This window comes from Helicoverpa zea, chromosome 14 (assembly GCF_022581195.2).
Source record: "Helicoverpa zea isolate HzStark_Cry1AcR chromosome 14, ilHelZeax1.1, whole genome shotgun sequence".
Taxonomy (NCBI): Eukaryota; Metazoa; Arthropoda; class Insecta; order Lepidoptera; family Noctuidae; genus Helicoverpa; species Helicoverpa zea.
Genome location: NC_061465.1, coordinates 1,146,995 through 1,168,049, shown reverse-complemented (window position 1 = coordinate 1,168,049; position 21,055 = coordinate 1,146,995). Strand labels below are relative to the sequence as shown.

Sequence of the window (21,055 nt, the reverse complement as noted above, 5' to 3'; positions counted from 1 at the left end):
CAATTCACGCATCTTGATCAAATATGATCTCCTAATCAATGGAATTTCATTCTGGCAGGAGCTGGATGCGAGAAGCTGAAAATCGATCTCAGTGGCGTGCACTTGGAGAGGCCTATGTCCAGCAGTGGACTGCGATAGGCTGATGATGAATCAATGAAATTTCATATAAATCAGGTCAACAGTTGTCTCCTGATAGCACGAAAGACATAGTTACTTTCGCATAAATATTTAAAGACAAATGACCAATAAAGCGACTACAGTTTAACCTAATCAGTGAAGTAACTGCGTAGACTGAGATATCCTGTCAGGATGCTCTTATCTTCATGAATGGGCGTGTTAGCTAGACTAATAGGTTCAGTGGTTTCTCTAGAATGTGACACCGAGACTATGTCAGGGAAATCAGGGTAATTTTACTTGATTAGCTGTGTTCTGCAGTTTGTCATTACACGCATCTTGAAGGGAATCCTTATTTAGGGGACAAGTGAAAATAATTTGCACTAGCGTACCTAAATTGAAAAGTATTTTCTATCATGTTCAGAACTATCAATAGAATTCTCATACAATATAGGTACTAGGTAAACCGAACATTGTATAAATACAAAAATAATTATTCTATATAAGTCATATTTCATTCACCTATACCGTAATACCGGGCTTTATATTAATATTCATGTTATTCTTCTTCTCAAATTGGCCGTTTAACTCCACGCAATATTGTAATATTATAGTAAAACCACGTGAATCCATCACATGCTGCTTTAAAAATAATCAAATGATTTATGGATCGTTTATTTATTTGTAGCTGGTTGTAGATTTAATTTACCATTTGATATATATCACCCACACAGATCAACATTATATGATTGGTACTAAACGTAATCCAAACGCACTAACCTTTAAATCATAAAATATACCTGAAAATTGTTTTAACAAGAATGCAAAACCGATAAAGGTAACTGAAAAGATACCTAGTGACCTCTTTACAGGTGTCCCTACCTGTCACAAAGATAAGAATTAGCAATTTTATCAATAAATTGAGAGATATCAGTAAACTAATCGGTTGAGTCATAGGTACCTACAAGTAACTCAGTGATATGACAAGAAACCAGTCTTATATCCGTACATGGTTAAACGTACGTTTTAGTTAAATCATAAACATCCGACGTTGATGTCAGTGATGGTAAAGCTCAGTTATACTGAGGGAGCTAATTATAGGACTTATATCATAAACACATTAACACTACAATGTAGATAACGACTGATAGACAAAAATATTGGCCAAACTGACTGGTTGTAAAACGAGGTCCAGAACACGACATAGTAACTTCTAAACCTGTGTTCAAAACTCCAAAATCTACAGCCAATGTAGGTCAAAACTACGAGCCCTATAAAATCGAAATACTTCAAAACATCGTTCCAGTTGAAAGCACGCACAGCTACTAACTGCCTTCTGTTACAAATTACAAGACGTTTTATCGCAGGCAATTAACCTTCAGAGATAACGCTGAAGACAGATAAGGCAGGCAATTAAGTTGCTCTATGAAAGGTCACAGACTCTTTATCTGGAGCTAAGGGTAGGTCGGTATCTGCTAATGAAACAAAAGATGCAGTGGGTGACGAAAAGGGCACGATGGCATTAAAATAATAATTGCTCGAGAATAATTTGCTGTGTTAAACACCGAGTAGAAACTTTGAAAGAAGCATTTACTGTCTACATGATAGAAAAGGCAGTTTAAAAGAAAAAAGATTCAATTCGAGCCTCCTGGCGCCCTAAAATCTAAAGCAAACTTAACAGCATATGCATACCTTCCAAAATTCTAGAAAACGAGCCGAAACTTTCAAAAAAAGCGTTCAAAAATCATAATCTTTTGAGGCCGCTATCGAATGCTTTCGTACGTTCATTCAAGGTTCGTGAGACTTAAAACCGGTTGGTTCGGGAATCCGATCCTTTAGAACTTTTTTTATTTTTTCTTTTTTAACATGTGACGATGAACGTTCTGGCTGGTGTTGCAGACGGTAATGATTGATTGGTTAGTTTTGGACTTTTTAGTTAGCCTTAATATGGGCTTGGTTTAATAGTGATTGTCTCGACTTTTGTGTTTTGTCTAGCGTTGGTCGGTTAAGAATGTCACTCTGTTTTTTTGTCGTGTCACCATTTTGATGATAAGTTTTTTGTTAGAAAAGAAAGTAAATGCTTATTGCTCTATCCGTCTCTATAAAGGTTGTAAAGTAATAACAAAACTTGGCGTAAGTTAAACCTGCAGTGCAGTGTGGTATGAATATTAACTAACTTTTTACAGCAAAAGTTCTTTATTATCAACTTGCCGTTATAGATGCAAGCGTGGCTTAATTGTTGTTTTATAAACTTCCAAGAAACGCCAATGATTCAGAACTAAATAAATCTTCGTATACAAGTACAAAAAGACGGAACTAAGTATGCAGCTTCTTACTCATACTAAGAATTTAACCGTGACCGTTTCAAAAGTAATTACATTATATTAAACACAGTAAATTTTGAGTAAATCGGTCGTACAGAAAGTCGAGAGTCAAGTGAAAGCGTAAAATTTTTCGCTGAAGAAAACACCTTGAGATGGAAGATAAAAAAAAATGCCGAAGTTAATTATGTTGCCATTTAAGATAGGTATTTATCGTTATTAACATTTAAGCGAATGTTATATGAATATTTTGATATGGAATCTAGCACTAAGTATCGAAATTAGAACGTTGAACTGCAACTTGGTGCTGCAGGGCATACAAACTGTGCTTTGAGCGTGATATTTTAATGGGCTGTGTGCATGCTAGTTGCAAGTTTGTTGTTTAGTTAGTCGGTGGTCCGCAAAAGGCAAGCGTCATCTTGGAATTTCTCAGAACCGTAAAGGATAGATCTGTTAACTCTCTAATGGGGACTCCTCTCCTTAAAGATAGTGACAGTGAATGCAAGTGGGTATGTTGAATTTAACATTTCGTAAGACAAACCTACATGGTGATAAATCAACCAACGAGCGATGATTAATACACAAAACGTCAAACCAATTAACCGAAATACTCATTATGACCTCACGATGAGACCCAAATTCAGAAACAAGTTTGATAGCACGCACATTTGCAGCCAAAGAATTGACGAAGATCCAAAAAAAGAATTAGTCAACTGATACCCAATGGGGGACAAGTTGAATACAATCAACGTCTTTCAGCCCCAACGGACGTTGTAAAATAAGTAAAAAATATTGACAAGTTGGAGTGCACACGCCAAAGCCTGCATTGATAAAACAAACGGCAACAGCATCGCTTCTATTTATAAAACAACTAGCTTGTGCCGGCTTCGCTTACATCCTGTGAGAAGTTCGTGTACTCAATTGAAAATATGCTGTAGGTAGATTATGTTGCATACGCTTTATATCAGTGGTTTATGTGCTAATAGCTTCTGCCAGCGGTTTCACCCGCATCCCGTGGGAACCTTTGCATGAACCCGGATAAAAAGTAGCCTATAGCCTTCCGCGATAAATGGGCTATCTAACACCGAAAGAATTATTCAAATCAGACCTGTAGTTCCTGAGATTAGCGCGTTCAAACAAACAAACAAACTCTTCAGCTTTATAATATTAGTATAGATGTACAGTACAAAATTGTTGTTAAGAATAACATACTGACTGTCACACGCGCGAATAGATGGCATCTCTTACCTACTCTTTTTGAATTTGACCAATTCTATGCATCCAATTATGGCGGTAATACTGTCTAGTCAAATTGTTAAGGTTCCGAAATGTTAATTTTTTTTCCGCAAAAATTATCGCATCAACTCAATTGTTGAGATAGAAGTATCAAAAAAATCCTACACATAATGTTCCAATCCTAGGGATAATTATGTGTCCAAACACAACGTTTTTCAATCTAACAAAACATCAGAAATTATCAAAAAAGGACCAAGTCCAGATCACCAGAGGTCGTACTATTTATAGAATATGTTCCTCCATGCTCGTGAAATGACATGGCACAGATCTACAGAGTCCTGGCATGGCAACAATAAACAACTTGACAAGGAATGTAAATAGTATGGTAAACTGCAGGCTTATTGATGAAAGATGAATGCTGTTTGGACTCCCGTGTTTCGTGCTTTGAGATCTTTTTGAAGTGTTTTCAAGGGCATTTAGGGGATTCACTGGTATCTTAATACATTAAGGGGCGTTTAGGAAGTTAGGCCTGTCTTAATTTTTCTCTGTAGTTTCTACTTTAGATTTGGGTAAATCAAGTTTCCCATTTATGCATTATGCTTCACCATTAAGATTGGCTCAAGTATAATCTTTAAAAAAATACCAGATTCCTTTTAAGTTCATTTACATTTTGGAATCGATAATCGGAATAAAAATAAAAGTCGAATAAATAACAAGTTTTGGGGAATGCGCTCAGACGTTAATGATTAAAATAAAATATTCAGACCTTATAGTAAGAAACTTACGTTCGTCATCGGTAAAGTGAGTTAGGTTTTCGATGAATCCTTGTGACTAACACTTACTGATAAAAATACAAAGGAGGACGTAGTTACAAGTTTTTCTACCTAATATTTATGTAAAAAGTAGATGTTTTATAAGGTAAAGCTAAATATTTTCCTTACCCAGTGCTTATGTTTATGCATGTAGATATGATAGATTTTTTTTTATTCCACCTACAATGTTTTCAAAGACTACTATGTTATTATGACTAGTGGATCCAGAACTCAGATCTCAGAACTAGTTAGCAAAGTATAAGAATTCTGCAAATACTCGAGTCTCAACATAAAATCCATGACAATGGATTGTGAAAGCAGATGTAGGTAAGTACAATTTCAATTAAAACACTAGTTGTGACGGATCATTTCACACTTACTGTTAATTTTTTGTAGTGCTCAAAGCCCTTTAAAGCGTCCACAGTCACGGTTCACGGCTCAATATGGCGCTGATCGGTGATTGAAAGCTTTGAAGTAAGTTTAAACAATAAAGTCTCGAAATTATTGGGGTACAAAATAGATTTTGATTTTCATAAGGGTTGAAATGCCTGAGGCCGTACCTAAGTAATTGGTAAGACGTCCTATGTTCATTTTAGTTAATTGAACTCTACGATGAATTAACTTGCTGAAAGCTGCCATAATAAATCAAATTGATATTTGTGAAGGTTACCAGCTCACCCATTTATCTATGTTTATCGTTCTACTACAAAGAGCAATCTTCGAATATTTAAAAAGCTCACACAAACAGACACAAAATCGTGAACAAACTTGTAGTTCTCGAGTTCTTTCAACAATTTCCATAATTGCATCAGTAACCTTTCTTAACAAATATGTATTGGAATGCGTTTGTCCGTCAAGTAAACACCCGTCATATTACAGTACGAACTAAGTTGAAAGTAAATATTTAAAGAGATAAAATACAGAAAGACTTTCACAAGTACGTAGGTACAGACAAATATTTTCAAGTTCAAGACTGTGGCTTTGAAACCAGAGATAAGAGACGGCCATCTGTTTTATTTTAAGACGCTTGGGTGCATAATGAGGTTTGCTTATCGCCTTTTGAGTATTTATTTATTGCAAGCAAGCTGTAGAAATAATATTGCATTACATTTTCTTCTGCAGTGGTAGCTTTGAAGTAGGTATCCAATGCAATTTTTTCAACATGTATTTGAATATATCGGTTGTATTCTTATTTCCTATTAATATCTATTAATCATCTCATAGCGACAGGCAAACAGAAATGTAATGTCTGGAGAAGGTATTAAAGTTCAGGAGAAATTCTACTACCTACGTTTTCCGGCGAAACCTGTTTCTACGAACGAGATAAAAGATCATTATCTAGGCGGTATGGCTTGCAGAATGGAATATTTGATGGTGTTTTTGAATCTAGGAGCAAAGGAAATAGTTATATTACTTAAAGAAATATTTCTTAAACTCAAAAAATATCTTTAGGTACCTAAATGGCTTGCAGCATGCCTAGCACAGAAACAAACTTTAGCGTAGAAGCCAATCTCTAGATATCAAACTAATCTTTACTACCTGACACGTGTCATACTGCACAATGCGTTATAACATCTATAATTAAATTCACCATTCAGAATGACGTAGTCGGTGATACTAACTTATGATGATGATTATGATTCTCAAATTCAATTCGTAACCGCCAATCTGGTTAGTGACGTCACATCTGTGTCGGAGTCTCTGGCTGTAATCTTCGAATGTGTAACGTGTTTAGTTACCCAATACTAAGAAGTAAGTATCAATGATGATTGAAAGTGAAGCAGACATAACTTATAACTTTCAGTAAGGATGAGAACTAATACTCTCGTCGTTCTAACCCTAAACTTGACTGCAGGAATTTAAGAACGTTTCTCAAGCCCTTCATCTTAGATAGGACGTAAAACACCCCATAACAGGTTTGCTAAGTCAACTAAAGGTTCAGGTCAAGTATGATCACGAACTTAACAAAGAAGTCCTAATATTGAAGCTATTATCTCTAAATGCTAGATACCAATTAATTTTGACAGACGGAAGCCGCCTTGAAATAAGGTAAGTTATTTAACTAACATATGAGGTTCGAACTCATGAATATACCATGACCCAAAGGCGAAAAAAACTTCTAATGCAGTCCATTTTTCACACCTTGTCATTATAGGTATTATGTTATTACTATAAGCTACTCCAGCGACTGAAGTTAATAGCAATCGTGAGGTTGAAGGTTCAAATTCCTATACTTGAACTATCGTGAACTCTTGGCACAATAAAGTTGTTTTGATTGGAGTGAAGAATAGAAATTATGGTAAACGTTTTAGTATAGCAAGATGGTGAATAACGTTTTCAAGTAGTTAACGCCTAGTTTCATCTACTTTTTAAATTATATAGTTCATATTTACCTGAATATTTTTCAACTTTCTCGATTTATATCCTATTTATGTCAAAGCCCACGGTTTTCAGCATAAAACTATAGTAGGATATCTATTTTTTACGCATCTGAACTATGCTACTACAGTCAATTAGGCATTACTAGTTCTTTTGCAAAGCAAATAGGTACTTTTCGAGGTTACTTAAATTAAGGTCCAAAATGTTATTAAGGAAGAAATTAAAATACAACAAGCAAGTAGGTACGTTTTTCATTTATTCGTCTTAAATAATAATTCCATTGGTTTACCTTATACTAACTACTTGCTAATTTAAACTAAATACAGCCAAATCATAACCAGTTGTTTGTTTAAGTTCAAAGGAAGCAAACTCAGTCTATTTCCTTGTATAAAGTATACAGAAGCAAATATAGGGTACAAACAAGTGACGACTAAATGTTGACTAAGCTTATAGGGTTGTCACTAAGAAACTTTGTCAAACAAACAAAATATGTATCGATACAAGTAGGTGACTGCATATCCCTTAAAACAACATAAACATAACCCATTTCGCAAAAAGCCTTTACCTAATATTTTCGCAATTAACTTCGCCATTAATTATAATATACATGGCTTCATCGGACTCCTACTTTGTATTAAGCAACATTATTTGCGTTTTAGTTTTCAATATCATGGCAATTGACACAGCCCTAACGGCGTCTAAAGAAATCTGTTGTGAAATGAGTCAGCCTTCACCAATTAATTTCATGCCCTTTTCGTCACTTCTGAGTAATTCAAACGCAAACAATTATAATGAAAGGGTATTAGGATAAGACCCGTATTTATGAAGCGGATTTTAGTTTGAATGTTTAAAGCTTGGAATTCCTGTTAAAGCGCTCGAAGCGGGTGCTCGGGAAATAATTACCGCCATATTGCACGGCGGGATTCCGAACGGGAGTTTGGATGCTTTGGAGTTGGTGGTTACACTATTTACAATCAAATGTTCTGTTGAAAACGATTGAAGTTCTGAATTTGAATTCAAATGCTGCTCCGGCGTGTGCGTTTCCAAGCCACTTGTTTCAGTTCTACAGATTTGGATGCATTCATACCGGTACTTACAGCAAAGTGATATTCATAGTTCGTCTACCCCAGAATGTGAGAACAGAGGAAAGTTTCTCGTAAAGCGAATACGAATTTGGGGCACAGTTTAAGTACCGATAAACCAGAGACAAAGGGCAACAATTCGTACCGAAACAAATACCGGTTTCGGTGCCCAACACCCTGCGTCCTCACTCGACTTTCCATATTCGGCAACGTTCAATCTGGGCGCACAGCCCTCTACACTTTCGCTTTTCAAATTCAAAATGTCGCATCCCATCTTTGTGCGCTCAAAAAATATGACCAGACAATTCATACGGATACTACACTCGAGCCAAACAATGGTCCTAATACGCATAAGAGAACACACACTACAATACGTGCCCTGCTATTGGTTAGAAAGTCGGACAGGCAACCACACACGGCCAATGTGGTTTTATTGCAAGAACTCGCTCTGCTCTAGTGCTTTTGTGGTGTACTAATGTACGCACATGTCTCAAGTTAATGTTTGACAATGACTTTTATATTAGAACCTGATTCTGTACGTTGGGTACATATGTAGAATTTAGAAATTAAAGACTATAGGAATTATAAAAGCCAAAATTATTAGAAGGCAACTTTCTGACAGTGAATTTATTGAACTTCTGAGATAGATCAATGCGCTAGAAAGAACAATTTAACCGTTAGACTTACTATCATTTAGCACCTATCAGGTAGCCTGCTGTTTAATTAAGATTGCACGGGATGATAAATAAACGTCCTAATTTACAGGTGTGTCTTACTTATCGCTGTTTCTACCTCAGGTTCGCTACATGATAACAAAAGGTACGTACCACATACAAGATAGAAATGAACAATAACTTACTAAAACCCGTAAAATACCTTAAAACAGGAACTCTGGCACTCAAAGTCAAAGCCGAAGTTAAGAGCTCATTAAACTCCGATGCGGCGACTCTAAAATTAGTTGTTCTCCAACCTTACTGAAAGATGGTCCATAAAACCGCGGCTAAAACCAGTTCTTTGTTACCTCCATAGTCAGCTTACGTACCCGCGCACCAAGAGATCGGATCTAAAACGAGTTTACAGTACATGTTTACTTGAGTACGGCGGAAGATCGTTTGCTCGGCAATATACGGAACGATACACTTGTTTCAATTGAGAAAAGTCGCTATCACGAATTGTCACGATCTCTCGGTACGAGTGATACGAACAACGCGAACGTCCTTGACGCACAGAAACGACTGTTTTAGAACGAGGACGCGTGTATAACATGCTCGGCTCAACTCGACGGTTTTATCTACGTTTCTGAACGGAAACAGATCTGGATTGCATCTCCGTTGTAAATGTAATTGCAGGAAATAATACAGTTTCTCATCTCTGTTGATGCAGTGAGGGAAACTAGAAATTATCTAGATGCAGCGGTAGTTGATAATAAATTCATGAATTGTGTTCCGTTCTGAAATGAAAATACGGTGCTTTTAGGTGCATGCGGAAGAGTGAGTGTTATGAAATATACATGTTCGCTGAATTTAATTTTACTGAATAAAGTGTTGAGCTTTTCCTAGGTTTGTGTGTTTTTATTTATGGACCGAGGCCTTTCATAATTTTCGTAAAAAGCAGTTTTCAAAGGAGATTATGGAAAGCAGCAGAAATAGTTATGAACAACAGAATTTTAAACTGATTAGAATATTATGTACTTATGGAATACACAGAATATACAGGTCATGACAAAAACAGGCCTGGCTAGTAGGTAAAACCCAGCTGATGACCTCTCTACTACACATACGAAGGTCTGCGTTGGGATTTGAGAATAAACAATGACTCATCGATGACCACTATCTTTATTTAAACTGTAATCTACAACAGATGTGAAGTACTTTTCCTTGCAACCTAGAAGTTAAAGATTAAGGGGATTTTATTAGGTCACGCGAGTATAACAATTGAATTTATACTCGATATTATATCCCATTATATTATATACTTATATTGAATCCCATCCTTCACGTCGCTGGATCGTTAAAACAGCTGAAGTTAAAACTACTACATGATGAGGAATTAGGAAAACAAAAGAACAATCAGTTTGACCTGGAACACTGTAGCCCTTACTGATAATGACTTATCGAATCCTACAATTCAATGATATTGAGTACGTTGCCTGACCCGAAGGATAGGTCTGCTCTATTCTTAAAGAATCATCTGGATACTAAATATCTTATTCATAAAAAAGTGTTTGTTTCTACTTAATTACTGTACCATGATCTTTCTAATTAATTAATACTAAAATTTAATAGGACTTAGTGCGAATTATAACAGGGTTCAAAAATCTGCTTTCTGCATAATCCGACGTAACCAGTTTAAGAATATAATAAAATAGTGGTAAATATAGCAACTAAGAACAAAAATGGCGCCACTGAATGACCGGAAGATGAATCAGTTATAAAAATATACTATAGTACTTCACTGGCCAATCAATAGCTATACTTAGTAATACTTACACAGGATGCATGAATCATGAATGGGAAAAATGCATCTAAAATATCGTTCCTAGAACTTATTAGTCCTTGTCAGCTGTAATTATATTAGTTTAGAATATTACACGTCAGAGGCAGGTTTGAGAAAACTCTGACACTAGGATACTAGGGCTTCTTAGTTGATTAGATCTGCAGGTCATACAATAAGTTTTTTTTGGGCGGATGTATAGTAATATTAACATGCGTAGGTACGTGTTAAGTGTTAGTACGTATAGTTAATCGCATAGTCATGTTCTACAATAATCCGTATAAGTAAATGTTATTTGAGCTACTAACAAAATAAGTCTTGTCGAAGCGAATGCATACTTTATTGTTACAGAAGTGTGAAAACCAAAAGTCGTACAATAGTATTTTAAATATGCTGAGGTAGTTTATCCATTTATAGCTAAATAATAATTTCATTCAACTCACTGAGTTTGACCGTCATCAGAAAATGAATCGAGTGAAACGAAATTACTGTTCACGTAGCCCACATAGACCAATGTGAGAACAAACTTTTTTTAGACAATCTCTTTCCTTGGGCCCAATGAAGCGTACGCCCGAAATCTAAACGTACAGTCGCGGATGTTAATGGTTGAGCCACTTCCAGCCTTAGCAATTTTGTAGAGTAATACATTCGGAAGAATGCAACAAGAATTGCAACGGATTCACCAACTTCTCGTTATGAAAAAAGGTTTGTTAAGTTACCAATGATAACACATACATTTATTCAACATTTTAGTATTAACTTTGAAGGCATAAAAGGTACACGGTTAAAATACGAACAGTGACAAGTAGCTAAATCATCAATGTCCACGACTGTACCTATCGCCTAAAATATCAGTAGCATTCTGATTGCGTCATGTTTCATCTAAGCCAGATTACTTTTTCCACCAGTCATTTGATATTTAGACTGAAAAATAGGTATGAAACGAATTTTGAAACAAATATGATATAACAAGGAAATGACGTCAGAATCATAAGACTATTGTTAAGCTTAGCGTGTGACTAACCCAATGTCATAGCAGTTATGTTTTCACGATGGCCAAAGCTATTTCAACCAATTTTGTTATTATCAATCTGTTTCAAAATCACGTGCAAAACGTAGTCTAATCATTACTGTAGTACCACTAACTATAATCAGTAACCATATAGTAATGGAATATTTTTTTCATAAGTCTTGCTTGAATTAGTATTGCGTGCCAACGTTATGTATAACACAGTTCTTAATTAATAGAGCAGTATGTAGGTAAAGCACGTTACACTCATACAGGTTTGCAGATGCGTGTAATAGTATTACGAATCCAGTTCTCGAGCAAACATCTGGCGTGGTGGCCTCAATAAGCGCCATTTTCGCCATGTTAGGCAAAACGACAATTTCCCATCAAGATCTCTGCCGCACGCACCCGTCACTTGATTTATATACAGGAAGGTCTCAATTTGAAACGAACCGCCACAATCGAAGGATATACCAAAAGGAATTTATAACTCCCAGAATGATACTACGCAATCCACCAATAATGATTGTAGGTGGACACCGCCTGAATATCATTTGTTTGTGTTAAGTCTTTCAATGTTAATTTATCTCCGGAGGTCTGCTGTGAACGGAATTTGAATAGGCTGGTGATGTGTCAGGACAAGTTTGGAACCTTGAATTAATTATGCCGCGTTCGTGGTGACGTTATATCATCTGCTAGACGTATCTAAGTCATTTGTTCAAATACCTATACATATATACATAAATACTTATACATAGATAGTGTGTATGTTTTTAAATAAATAAATAAATATCCGAAAATAAATAAAATGTCATTGTATTCACAGACATTATGGAACATTACGATACTAAATCGTTTTATTATTCCGAGAGCATAACCTAGAAGCGAAAGCATCTAAATAAAACTATTCGTGAGTTATTCATTACCAAACCATCAATCTAAAAAGTGTATCAAGAGTTCATCTAAATCGGTTTACCGCTTAGTGTAAAACTATAGTACTTTCACGTACTTTCACCACGTGCAAAATCTTGAAAACTTGAAATGTCGATCGCGAACGCTGACTCGACAACAACATGCAAATTCGCCACTCGAAATGCAACGTGACATGATGTGGGGGGAGGCAGCATTCCTAGCGCGGGGGCTGCGCGCGGGCGGCGACGGTCATCGACCGTCCTCAGGCGGCCGCGCATAAACTACGCAGCCGCATAAGGTCAATACAGCGCGCGCCATCCACGACCGGTCTCCGACCACTCGCAACCAGGGCCTTTTCAAACACTTTTGTTCGTTCCAAATCAATTACTTAGCTGAAGTAGTCGCCACATGTGAAACTTAATTTGTTATATTGAGTAACGTATTACATAGGCGATCTAGAAATGATTGGACGGTAATCCGTTTAGTTGTCGCCAGACGTGTCCGCCGTGGACGGCAGCCCACTTTTACAACGCGATTAAGCGTGCAGTCGCGTGAATGAAGCTACTTCATATAACTCATTGGCAATTTGATGGATTACGTCGATTTTTTCTGTAAATGTTGGGTTGCGTCACCTTGCAAACAAAATATAAGTATGAGGTGCCATCTGAATGATTCATTAAAACACTACAAACATCAGTCACGGCATTTACAATTAAGCATGCGCTAGAACAGTAATAAAGGTTAATTTCATGATAACTAACATAGTCAAGTCAAATTAGTTATTCAGAGGCAATCTTAAATATTCCCTAAATGATATCATCTAAATATTATAGCAGATAAAATAGCTTATGTTTATTAATAGGTTTTAAAACCAAGTTTATCTGTGTATTTATCGTAAAATAGTATGGCAGACGCTATAAACTAATCCAGTGTGCGAGAGCAAGTTTTATGACATAAACAGCTAAGTAACGACTAGTTGAATGTAACTGTCGATGAGATGATTTCATAGCAGCTAGATATCTACGCGTTAGTGCAGAACACAGTTGTAACCTATCTCAAAATAATAAGTTTTGTACTTACCTCAGCCACAGGAAGCCTTCTTGAAATGTAGTTAATGCAAGTTAACATAATACGTCCGTCAGGGTCCATTGTTTTGATATCCGGTTGCTTTACATAGCTACATTGCATTTACGTACGCAGAGTTACCGCTGATTTAATAAGTTCCTTGAAAGTATAGTCGTAATGCAAGCGGAATTTAGTAATGCGTAGCGTAATTTTATTCCGTGTTATATTACCCATTGTAAGAAACTTTCTGGTAATTATTATATCTGCATGTAATTTCATATGAGCTCGATATGTATTATGAGAGGCGCGCCATGTGACAAATCTCTTGAGCATACGTCTTCCCAACAATACGGTCCATAAAGAACAATGGTAAAAGTTTTAAAGCGTCTACACGCTTTATGCTTATCTTAAACGCAATCTGAATATTACAACACAGATGCTAATTACACTTTTCAGAACAGTAAAGAGCTATGGAACCGAGCAGTTTGCCGGTTGTTGCGTGAAATTAGGCGCGCCGTCTCCAACAACAAAACTGACTTACTTTCATATCCAGCCGTCCAGGACCACATGGAGACCATCGCCAGCAGCCAGTGATACATGAGTCCTTCGATCTTCCAATAGAGGGGGCCGAACAAGGGTCTGACGAGGCGCAGCGCCATCATCCACACCACGTAAGCGGGGATGCAGTAAATGTTGTTGACGACCGCGAATGTCGTTCTTGCCACGATCCGCACGTACCGGCTGAAACAGCAGGGCCGCGTAGGTTCATCCATGACCGTCTCGCCGCGCGGCGCGCGAACAACCCTCGTGGGCCGGCGACGTGCCTCAACGCAACGACATACACATGATTGGTGATATGAGATGTGACGTGCTGGACACCACAGTTGAGTGACGCGGCCGACAAGGGTTCCGCGAGCTAGCGAGACGAGGCGGCATGGCCGTACCGCGCTCACCCTGCCGACAGCTGCCGAGACGCGGGGGCTTTCGTCGTGCGCGACAATGGCGCTGCTCACTACCGTCGAAAAATCAAACAAAAAGTTTATATTCGACGATATTTATTTATTGGAATCGTTCAGGGCATCACTGTCGGATATTTCGTTAAGTAGTGAGTACAAATTTTAAAACCACTCGTCGGCGAGCGACGGCCTCGCTCGCCGGCGAGCTCACATGCGATTTCTTTTGCGACACACATTTTACACCGATCGACGTAACATTAACTCGTACGACGCGAGCACACATAGACAGACATACACAATTTTTATTACGATGCTTACTGTGGCACGACCGCGGCCGGCCGAGCTCGTCGTGTAAAATTAATACAAATTTCATTATATAAAATTAAAAAACGACATCGGACCGCAGAAATGATACAAAAATTACAATATTAATGACTGTACACTATCTAATATATACAATATTTGCCAGCATAGATATGTGCGGGGGCTTTATATACAGGGCGGTGGGGTTGGTGTCACGAGCGTCCCACACGGGCGATCACACGTTATAGTCATGCGACATCAGCCCGTGCACCTGCTCGAGGCGGTACGCGAGCCGCTGCTTCTGCGAGAACTCGTCCTCCTCGAGGGTCACCGTTAGCTGTTCGTTGTACCTCTCTGCATACGCGTACAGCTCGTTCAGCGCACAGTTAGTGTTGAACTCTTTAGTGTGGAGACGCGACTCCTCCGCGAGCATAGCGTTCATATCCTGATCGGATATCGCTGGCATTAACTTAATATCCGCATAATAACGCTCCACCCACTCCTTGTATACCGGTATGTCTTTAGCGTACAGAAGCTTGGACGACGGCGAGTCTTTACCGAGAATATGGTCGGATGTGGAGCACGAGTCCATGAAAGTTTGAGCGATTACTGACAAGCAAGAATCTACCGTATTAGACTTATGAACATCAAAAACGAAGTTGGGATTCTTAATCAGATTGACCCAGAAACGTAGTGGAAGGGAATTGCTCTTCCAGGTGTGCACCACCTCCGGATCGGAGATTGTGTGTTGCAACGCCTGATCGTCGAGGAAGTCAAACATGTACTTTATTGCGAGAGGAAGCGCCGAGCCGCGGTGCGCTGTGCTAAAAATAGTCTCGAATAAATCATCGACAAACTTTTGCAGAGTGCCCTTGGTGGCGAGAAGACGGGTGAGGTATATTTCTGAGACCATTTTATTGCCACGCTCTCCCTCTTTGCGTGCGTCATCATCGTGGTGGCGCACTAAATGCCAATATTTGAAACCACCGCCATGTTCGTATTTGAGAGGGCTAGCTGGTGGACTTGCTGAACCGTATTTACCGCGATTGAGTGTTTCATAAGTATGGGACTTATCGTTCTTCTCCATATTCGACAGATTGTAAACGGAACTTTGTTTGGCTACGAGACTAAGGCAAGCACCGTCCGGTACACGGTAATGATTGAGAGTATTGAGCTTGCGCCATTCTCCTTCACATTTTGTAGTGCTGTCCTCATCGTAGAGGATCAAACGTCCGCAGGCACCCGTGCGCCATTCCAAGTCGAGATCGTCACGACTCGGTCTCTGAGAGTACGGTGTTGCACGGTAAATTGCGTCTAAACACTTCTCTTTCACTTGACTTATGGTATCACAGTCGAGAACTTTAACATGAACATTTTCAGTCGTAGCCTCTAAACCACTAACGAATAATGTCTGTTGGGATATCGACACGCTAACGGTCATAGGTTTGAAATCTATGGACTGCCTAATAAGCTTTTCCTCGCTCAGGGAATATCGTGCTTCGGAAGTAATCGCGTCTACCGGTCCTTTGTCGACTTGACCTTTCATCGACCTAAACAGCAGGTACAGGGGTTCGCCGGCGCATTCACGAAGGAATTTATACAACAGGAAAGTAAACCAAGCGCTTAACATTTTCTCGGCGACGCTCTCGGTACGTCTCAATAACAATTTGGGGTGATTCTTTCCTTCCATACACTTTTCTATTAACTCGGCTAATAATGTCTTTAATACATCAGTACAATACTCCATCTTACTCTGAAGAGTAACCATAATAAGAGAAGCTACATTAACACGATCGCGCATTGAAAAATATCTATTGCTTTCTAAAGTACGAATAAATAATAGAAGGAATGTTTTGTTCATAATTAACTGCCCAAACATTCTAAGACCTTTGTCTTTTCTAATAAGCTCTGGGCGCTCCCATTGCAGGACGGCATGGTCGTCGATGTTTGGGAACAATATTTTCATAGCGTACGTACGGTAATCTAAGAAAGGTATACCGCCAGTCACATCTCCAGTCAAATCTGTCATTTCGGTTTGCAATTCTGCAAACGCCTCTTTACATTCAGCAGCTACCCTTAACTCTAGTATATCCATTTGCTCTTGCATATTCTTTAATACCCTAATATTTTCAGTTGATTTTCTCCTATACATAACTAAAAATCCGAAGAATATGAGTAGGAGTATACCGGCGCTGACACCGATGCCTATTAAAGCTGGCTTGCCTATAGCGGCTTGCAGGCCAGCCTGCGATGAATAAGATAATTTGCCAATCTTGTACGTGAGGGCACGTCCGACTCTGACAACAACTTCGGGTGTATCTACGCCGTCAGGAAGTTCATCTCGCGATGGCGGACGGCATGTCAATTGATGTCGTGACAACGATGTCACGTTACATAAACTATCTCCTATGTGAACCTCAACATCAAGCTCAGTGCAAGCTCTGTCCAGATTTTGGCCGTTTATAGTTAAATATTCAGACTTGTAATATTTTACGTCTTCGTCGAATTTTTCGTAAATGGGATCGGGGTATAGGAGGAATGGTTCGCCTCGTTTGCTAGTTAGATTTTGCACACTCTGGACATCATCCATATTAAAACCGTACTCTAATTCCAAGGGTCGGTCTGGATCAAGATTAAGCCCAGCACTTTCTATACCCGGAGATTCGCAAATAAGATGTGATTGGTAATCAACTCTGTTACAAGGGGCGATGTAAGGTCGGTTATCGTGATATACGTATATCTGTGGAAATTGAATTGTATGGAAATTCTGTCCGGTCACTTTGATGTTTATCCCGCCGGATGGGATACCCTTGGGTTGTTTTCTTTGCGTCGTTAGCGGAGGACCGGACTCAACGGACGCAACAATAGGATCCTCCATATATTCAAACTTTTCTCGCTCTAAAGTTCGCATGCCGTTATCAAAACGCATCCGCAACGTTCCCATTTTAATTTGATACGAATGGCTAGTTCTACAAACGGCCTCTTCGTGCGATACAGACAGTATGGCGCACGGCAAGTCGTCTATAAATGCTTGAATATTACTACCGGCGTTGAGATATTCACCCGTAATACGAAGCTTTGTCCCTCCAGATTGTGGACCATATTTCGGTTGGATAGAATTGATTTTAGGATTCACGAATGCATAGTGATGCTTAGACTCGCCGCGATAATCCGCGACGCGGACAACCACGGGGCCGTCTCGAGGCACTTCTTCACCCGGTCCGTCTACAGTGCAAACAATTTGCTTTGTTTTAACGTATAATTCAATTATGGGCTGACATTTAATTCCCGCAATAGTTACCCCGTTATAAATATCAGAGATATTGCGACCTAAGTTAATACCTTCAATTGTAATATTGGTACCTCCATCCCAGGGACCTAATTGGGGACGAAAAGAGTGAATTTCCGGATTAGGACAAGTCTGAGTTCGATTTAGCCATACACTGGGAGCGCCACACTGCTCTTGAACTTCACATCTATCTGATCCTTGACACCAACCACACCCAAATTTCTCTGGGAGTGCGAGACACATACCACAGTTATCCGCCATATCATTACAACGGTATATAAGAATGTGCGTATTGTCCGGATTATCTAAAGGCTTAGATCCTCCCCAAATAACAGCGAAAGAAGCAGTAATATTAGGTGCACGAGATGTGTAAGTAAATTCAACGGCTTCACAATATATCGTGTCAGCAAGAAGTTGAGCGTTTACATGAGTCACTCGCCCCTCTATATTGAATTGACAAACGAACCTTGTCTGAACGATAAATTGACCTATTATATGAACTTTAACTTTTATAGCTTTCTTTACACCGGATGGAACTAAAATCTCGTTTGTGCCGTCTGACGTTGAATTTATAGTGGGACAGAAACCGGGCCCTGAGCGATAGCTGGGACCAATTCTACTGACTCCGGTGACTAATATATCGTTTCGGCAGTTTTCAGCAGTGTCATGCGTACAACGGTGTCCGTCGACACACCAGTCACAAGGAAAAGAGGAGCTAACGCATTGCGTGCACGAGCTGTACGTGTTGCAGTCAAAGAATGTAAAGTTGGTAGCAACAAAATCTGGACCTTGAGTAGTGCGCACCGACAATTTCGCCGTAAAGTGATGCTGGCCGGTGGGGATCGAGGGCAACGTGTCGGTACGCGGAGTGGTACAATTAACGCCATAAGGCTTCCTAGTAGCATTGGTTATGAGAGTACGATCTAAGGCGGTATATGCACATAAGAATTGTCCATTGAGCGTTGGCAAGTTTTCGATGAGTAAATCTAATGTCCTAGCAGTCGTTCGTTGCAATTGATTAGGTGTTACTTGAGTAATAGTTGTACAACGGCCGCTGCGGTACGAGATCCAATATAGTGGATCTTTAGCTGCGTCTTGACAGTCTGATCGTAAGCTACACTTATTTTCTAAAGAACACCATCCACAATACGGGTCTTTGGCTCCGAGACATGTTAAGCATGATTTATATACGCTACACTCTTGAACTTTCACTTTAGACACTTTACGTTCAGTCATTACATATAAATGCATAAATTGAGTATCGAAATGCAAGTCTTTGTTGACAGCAGAGCCCTCATCGACGACGATGTCTCCGTATTCAAACGCGGAGGTAGCGCTCTCGACGACGATCTTCTTGAGGTGCCCTTGAGCGGTGCCGGCAAATACAACTGTGTAATCGCCGGTAGCCGTCGCCGCAACCGCTGTTAGCCTCTTCGAGAATATTGCCACTGGTACTGCTTCAACAGGCTGTTCGCCGCCCAGAGGCGTGTTCACATCTAGCCCGCAGAAATCTTCACTAATGGATTGTAGTTTTGTTCCAATACATGCATGGGACGGCGATATGAAGTCAAGACCTCTGGATCCGTTACCACTAAAGCATGTTTTTATATTCTGCATGAATTTACGACGAATAGCTTTGAGGGAATAAACACAGAGCGCAGAAAGATCGGAAGGAGTGTTAGTATTGATTGATTCACTCTGACTAAATGCAGCGAACAGCACGTCATGTTGAGCAGTTATCCCTAGTTCACCAGCCAATACAGATCCAGCTTTTCCGACAAACGCAGCTTGTACTAAATTATATCCATAGTTGCCACCGCCTTCTCCGGTACATGACATAGGGATTTCAGTGTAAGAATAATAATTTTCATCATCATGACACACTCGGACTAATTTGCTATAGTACGTGTCAGAACCAACACCTCTTAACTGGGTCGTCAAAAAGTAACTGAATCCTTCCGAATTGAAGCCGTATACGTAATTTATGGGATAGCGTTCGCGTGATAGTGAATTGACAAACATTCTCGTTCCAGTTGTAACTGCCGTTCTAGCTATCATAAATAGACGGTCGTCTTCGAGAGAGCGACTGCTAACAGTAGGAACTTCCGAGCGGTAGGGCGAGTTGCCTGTGAAAGTAACGCCTACATACATAACTTGCGTCATCGGAGGATTCGGCGGTCCCGGCGCAATAAACGCCACTGTAGAGGCGGTCGCATTGTTGGCCACCACTGGCTCACGCACTTCGCGCACATCGTGAGATATATTATTCAAGTTTCGTACAGAACACAAGCCTTGAAGAACCGAACCACATGTTATCAGACGACTGGTCGCGTAGTCAATCACTAAAGCTTTATTCACATTGTCCGTGGGTTTCTTCACATAATTAGAGGGGCAGTCGAAGGTGCAGAGGGCGGAGTCGTTGACGGGGCCCGTGACGATCGACTGTGCGACTTCCAGGTCGGGCGAGAGTTGGTAGATTCTGTTGACGGCGCCAACGTACACCCGGCCGGTGTTGCGGTCGACAGCCAGATGATTGAAGAACGAGTAGGGCGCCGTCACAGGATCGGTGAAGGTGAGGACCACGTCCTGCGAGGCGCGCGCGGCGGCGCACGCGGCCCCCAGGGCCAGCAGCACGCGCCACATGGCGCGGGCGCATGTGGCCGGCACTCTACCGCGCGCGCCGCCGCCCACTCGTCGCACTGCTGCTGCCCGCCCGCCCCATACATCTGCAACGCGAGACACCAACTCAGGCGCACTGCCCGCGCCCGTGCGTCGGACCAGCCGCTGTCGCCGCTTCGTTCCCATCGCACCGCACCGCTCCACCGCCTGCTAATCGCCTATGTGCTACTTTACAATGGTCCAGTGAAGCCTGTTAACGATTCGACGATGAGGACCTATCGCGTTATTTACGATATTATTTAACCGCGGTGCACACGTGTGCACGTTTCGGCTCGGAGAGGTCCAGTGCGGTCGGAGCGAATTCGCGAACTGTTGCGGGGACACGCGGTGACCTTCATCCCAGATAAACGTTATCAGTAGGTACCAACCTATTTTTATTGCATTTTTAAATTACGCTGACAATAT

The 21,055-nt window shown here is 40.0% G+C and overlaps 1 protein-coding gene across 2 annotated transcripts in view; it reads right to left on the bottom strand.

The window, feature by feature from the left end:
• Positions 1–21,055, bottom strand: part of LOC124636594 (acyl-CoA:lysophosphatidylglycerol acyltransferase 1) — a 267,980-nt gene that overhangs the window by 241,619 nt on the left and 5,306 nt on the right. Inside the window, exon 3 of one of the 2 annotated variants that reach the window (XM_047172754.1) lies at positions 13,965–14,164. In XM_047172754.1, the coding sequence (XP_047028710.1) occupies positions 13,965–14,164 (200 nt within the window). Of the gene's footprint in view, positions 1–13,964; positions 14,165–14,461; positions 20,698–21,055 lie in introns of those variants that run through there. The other variant, XM_047172753.1, reaches the window with a different exon arrangement.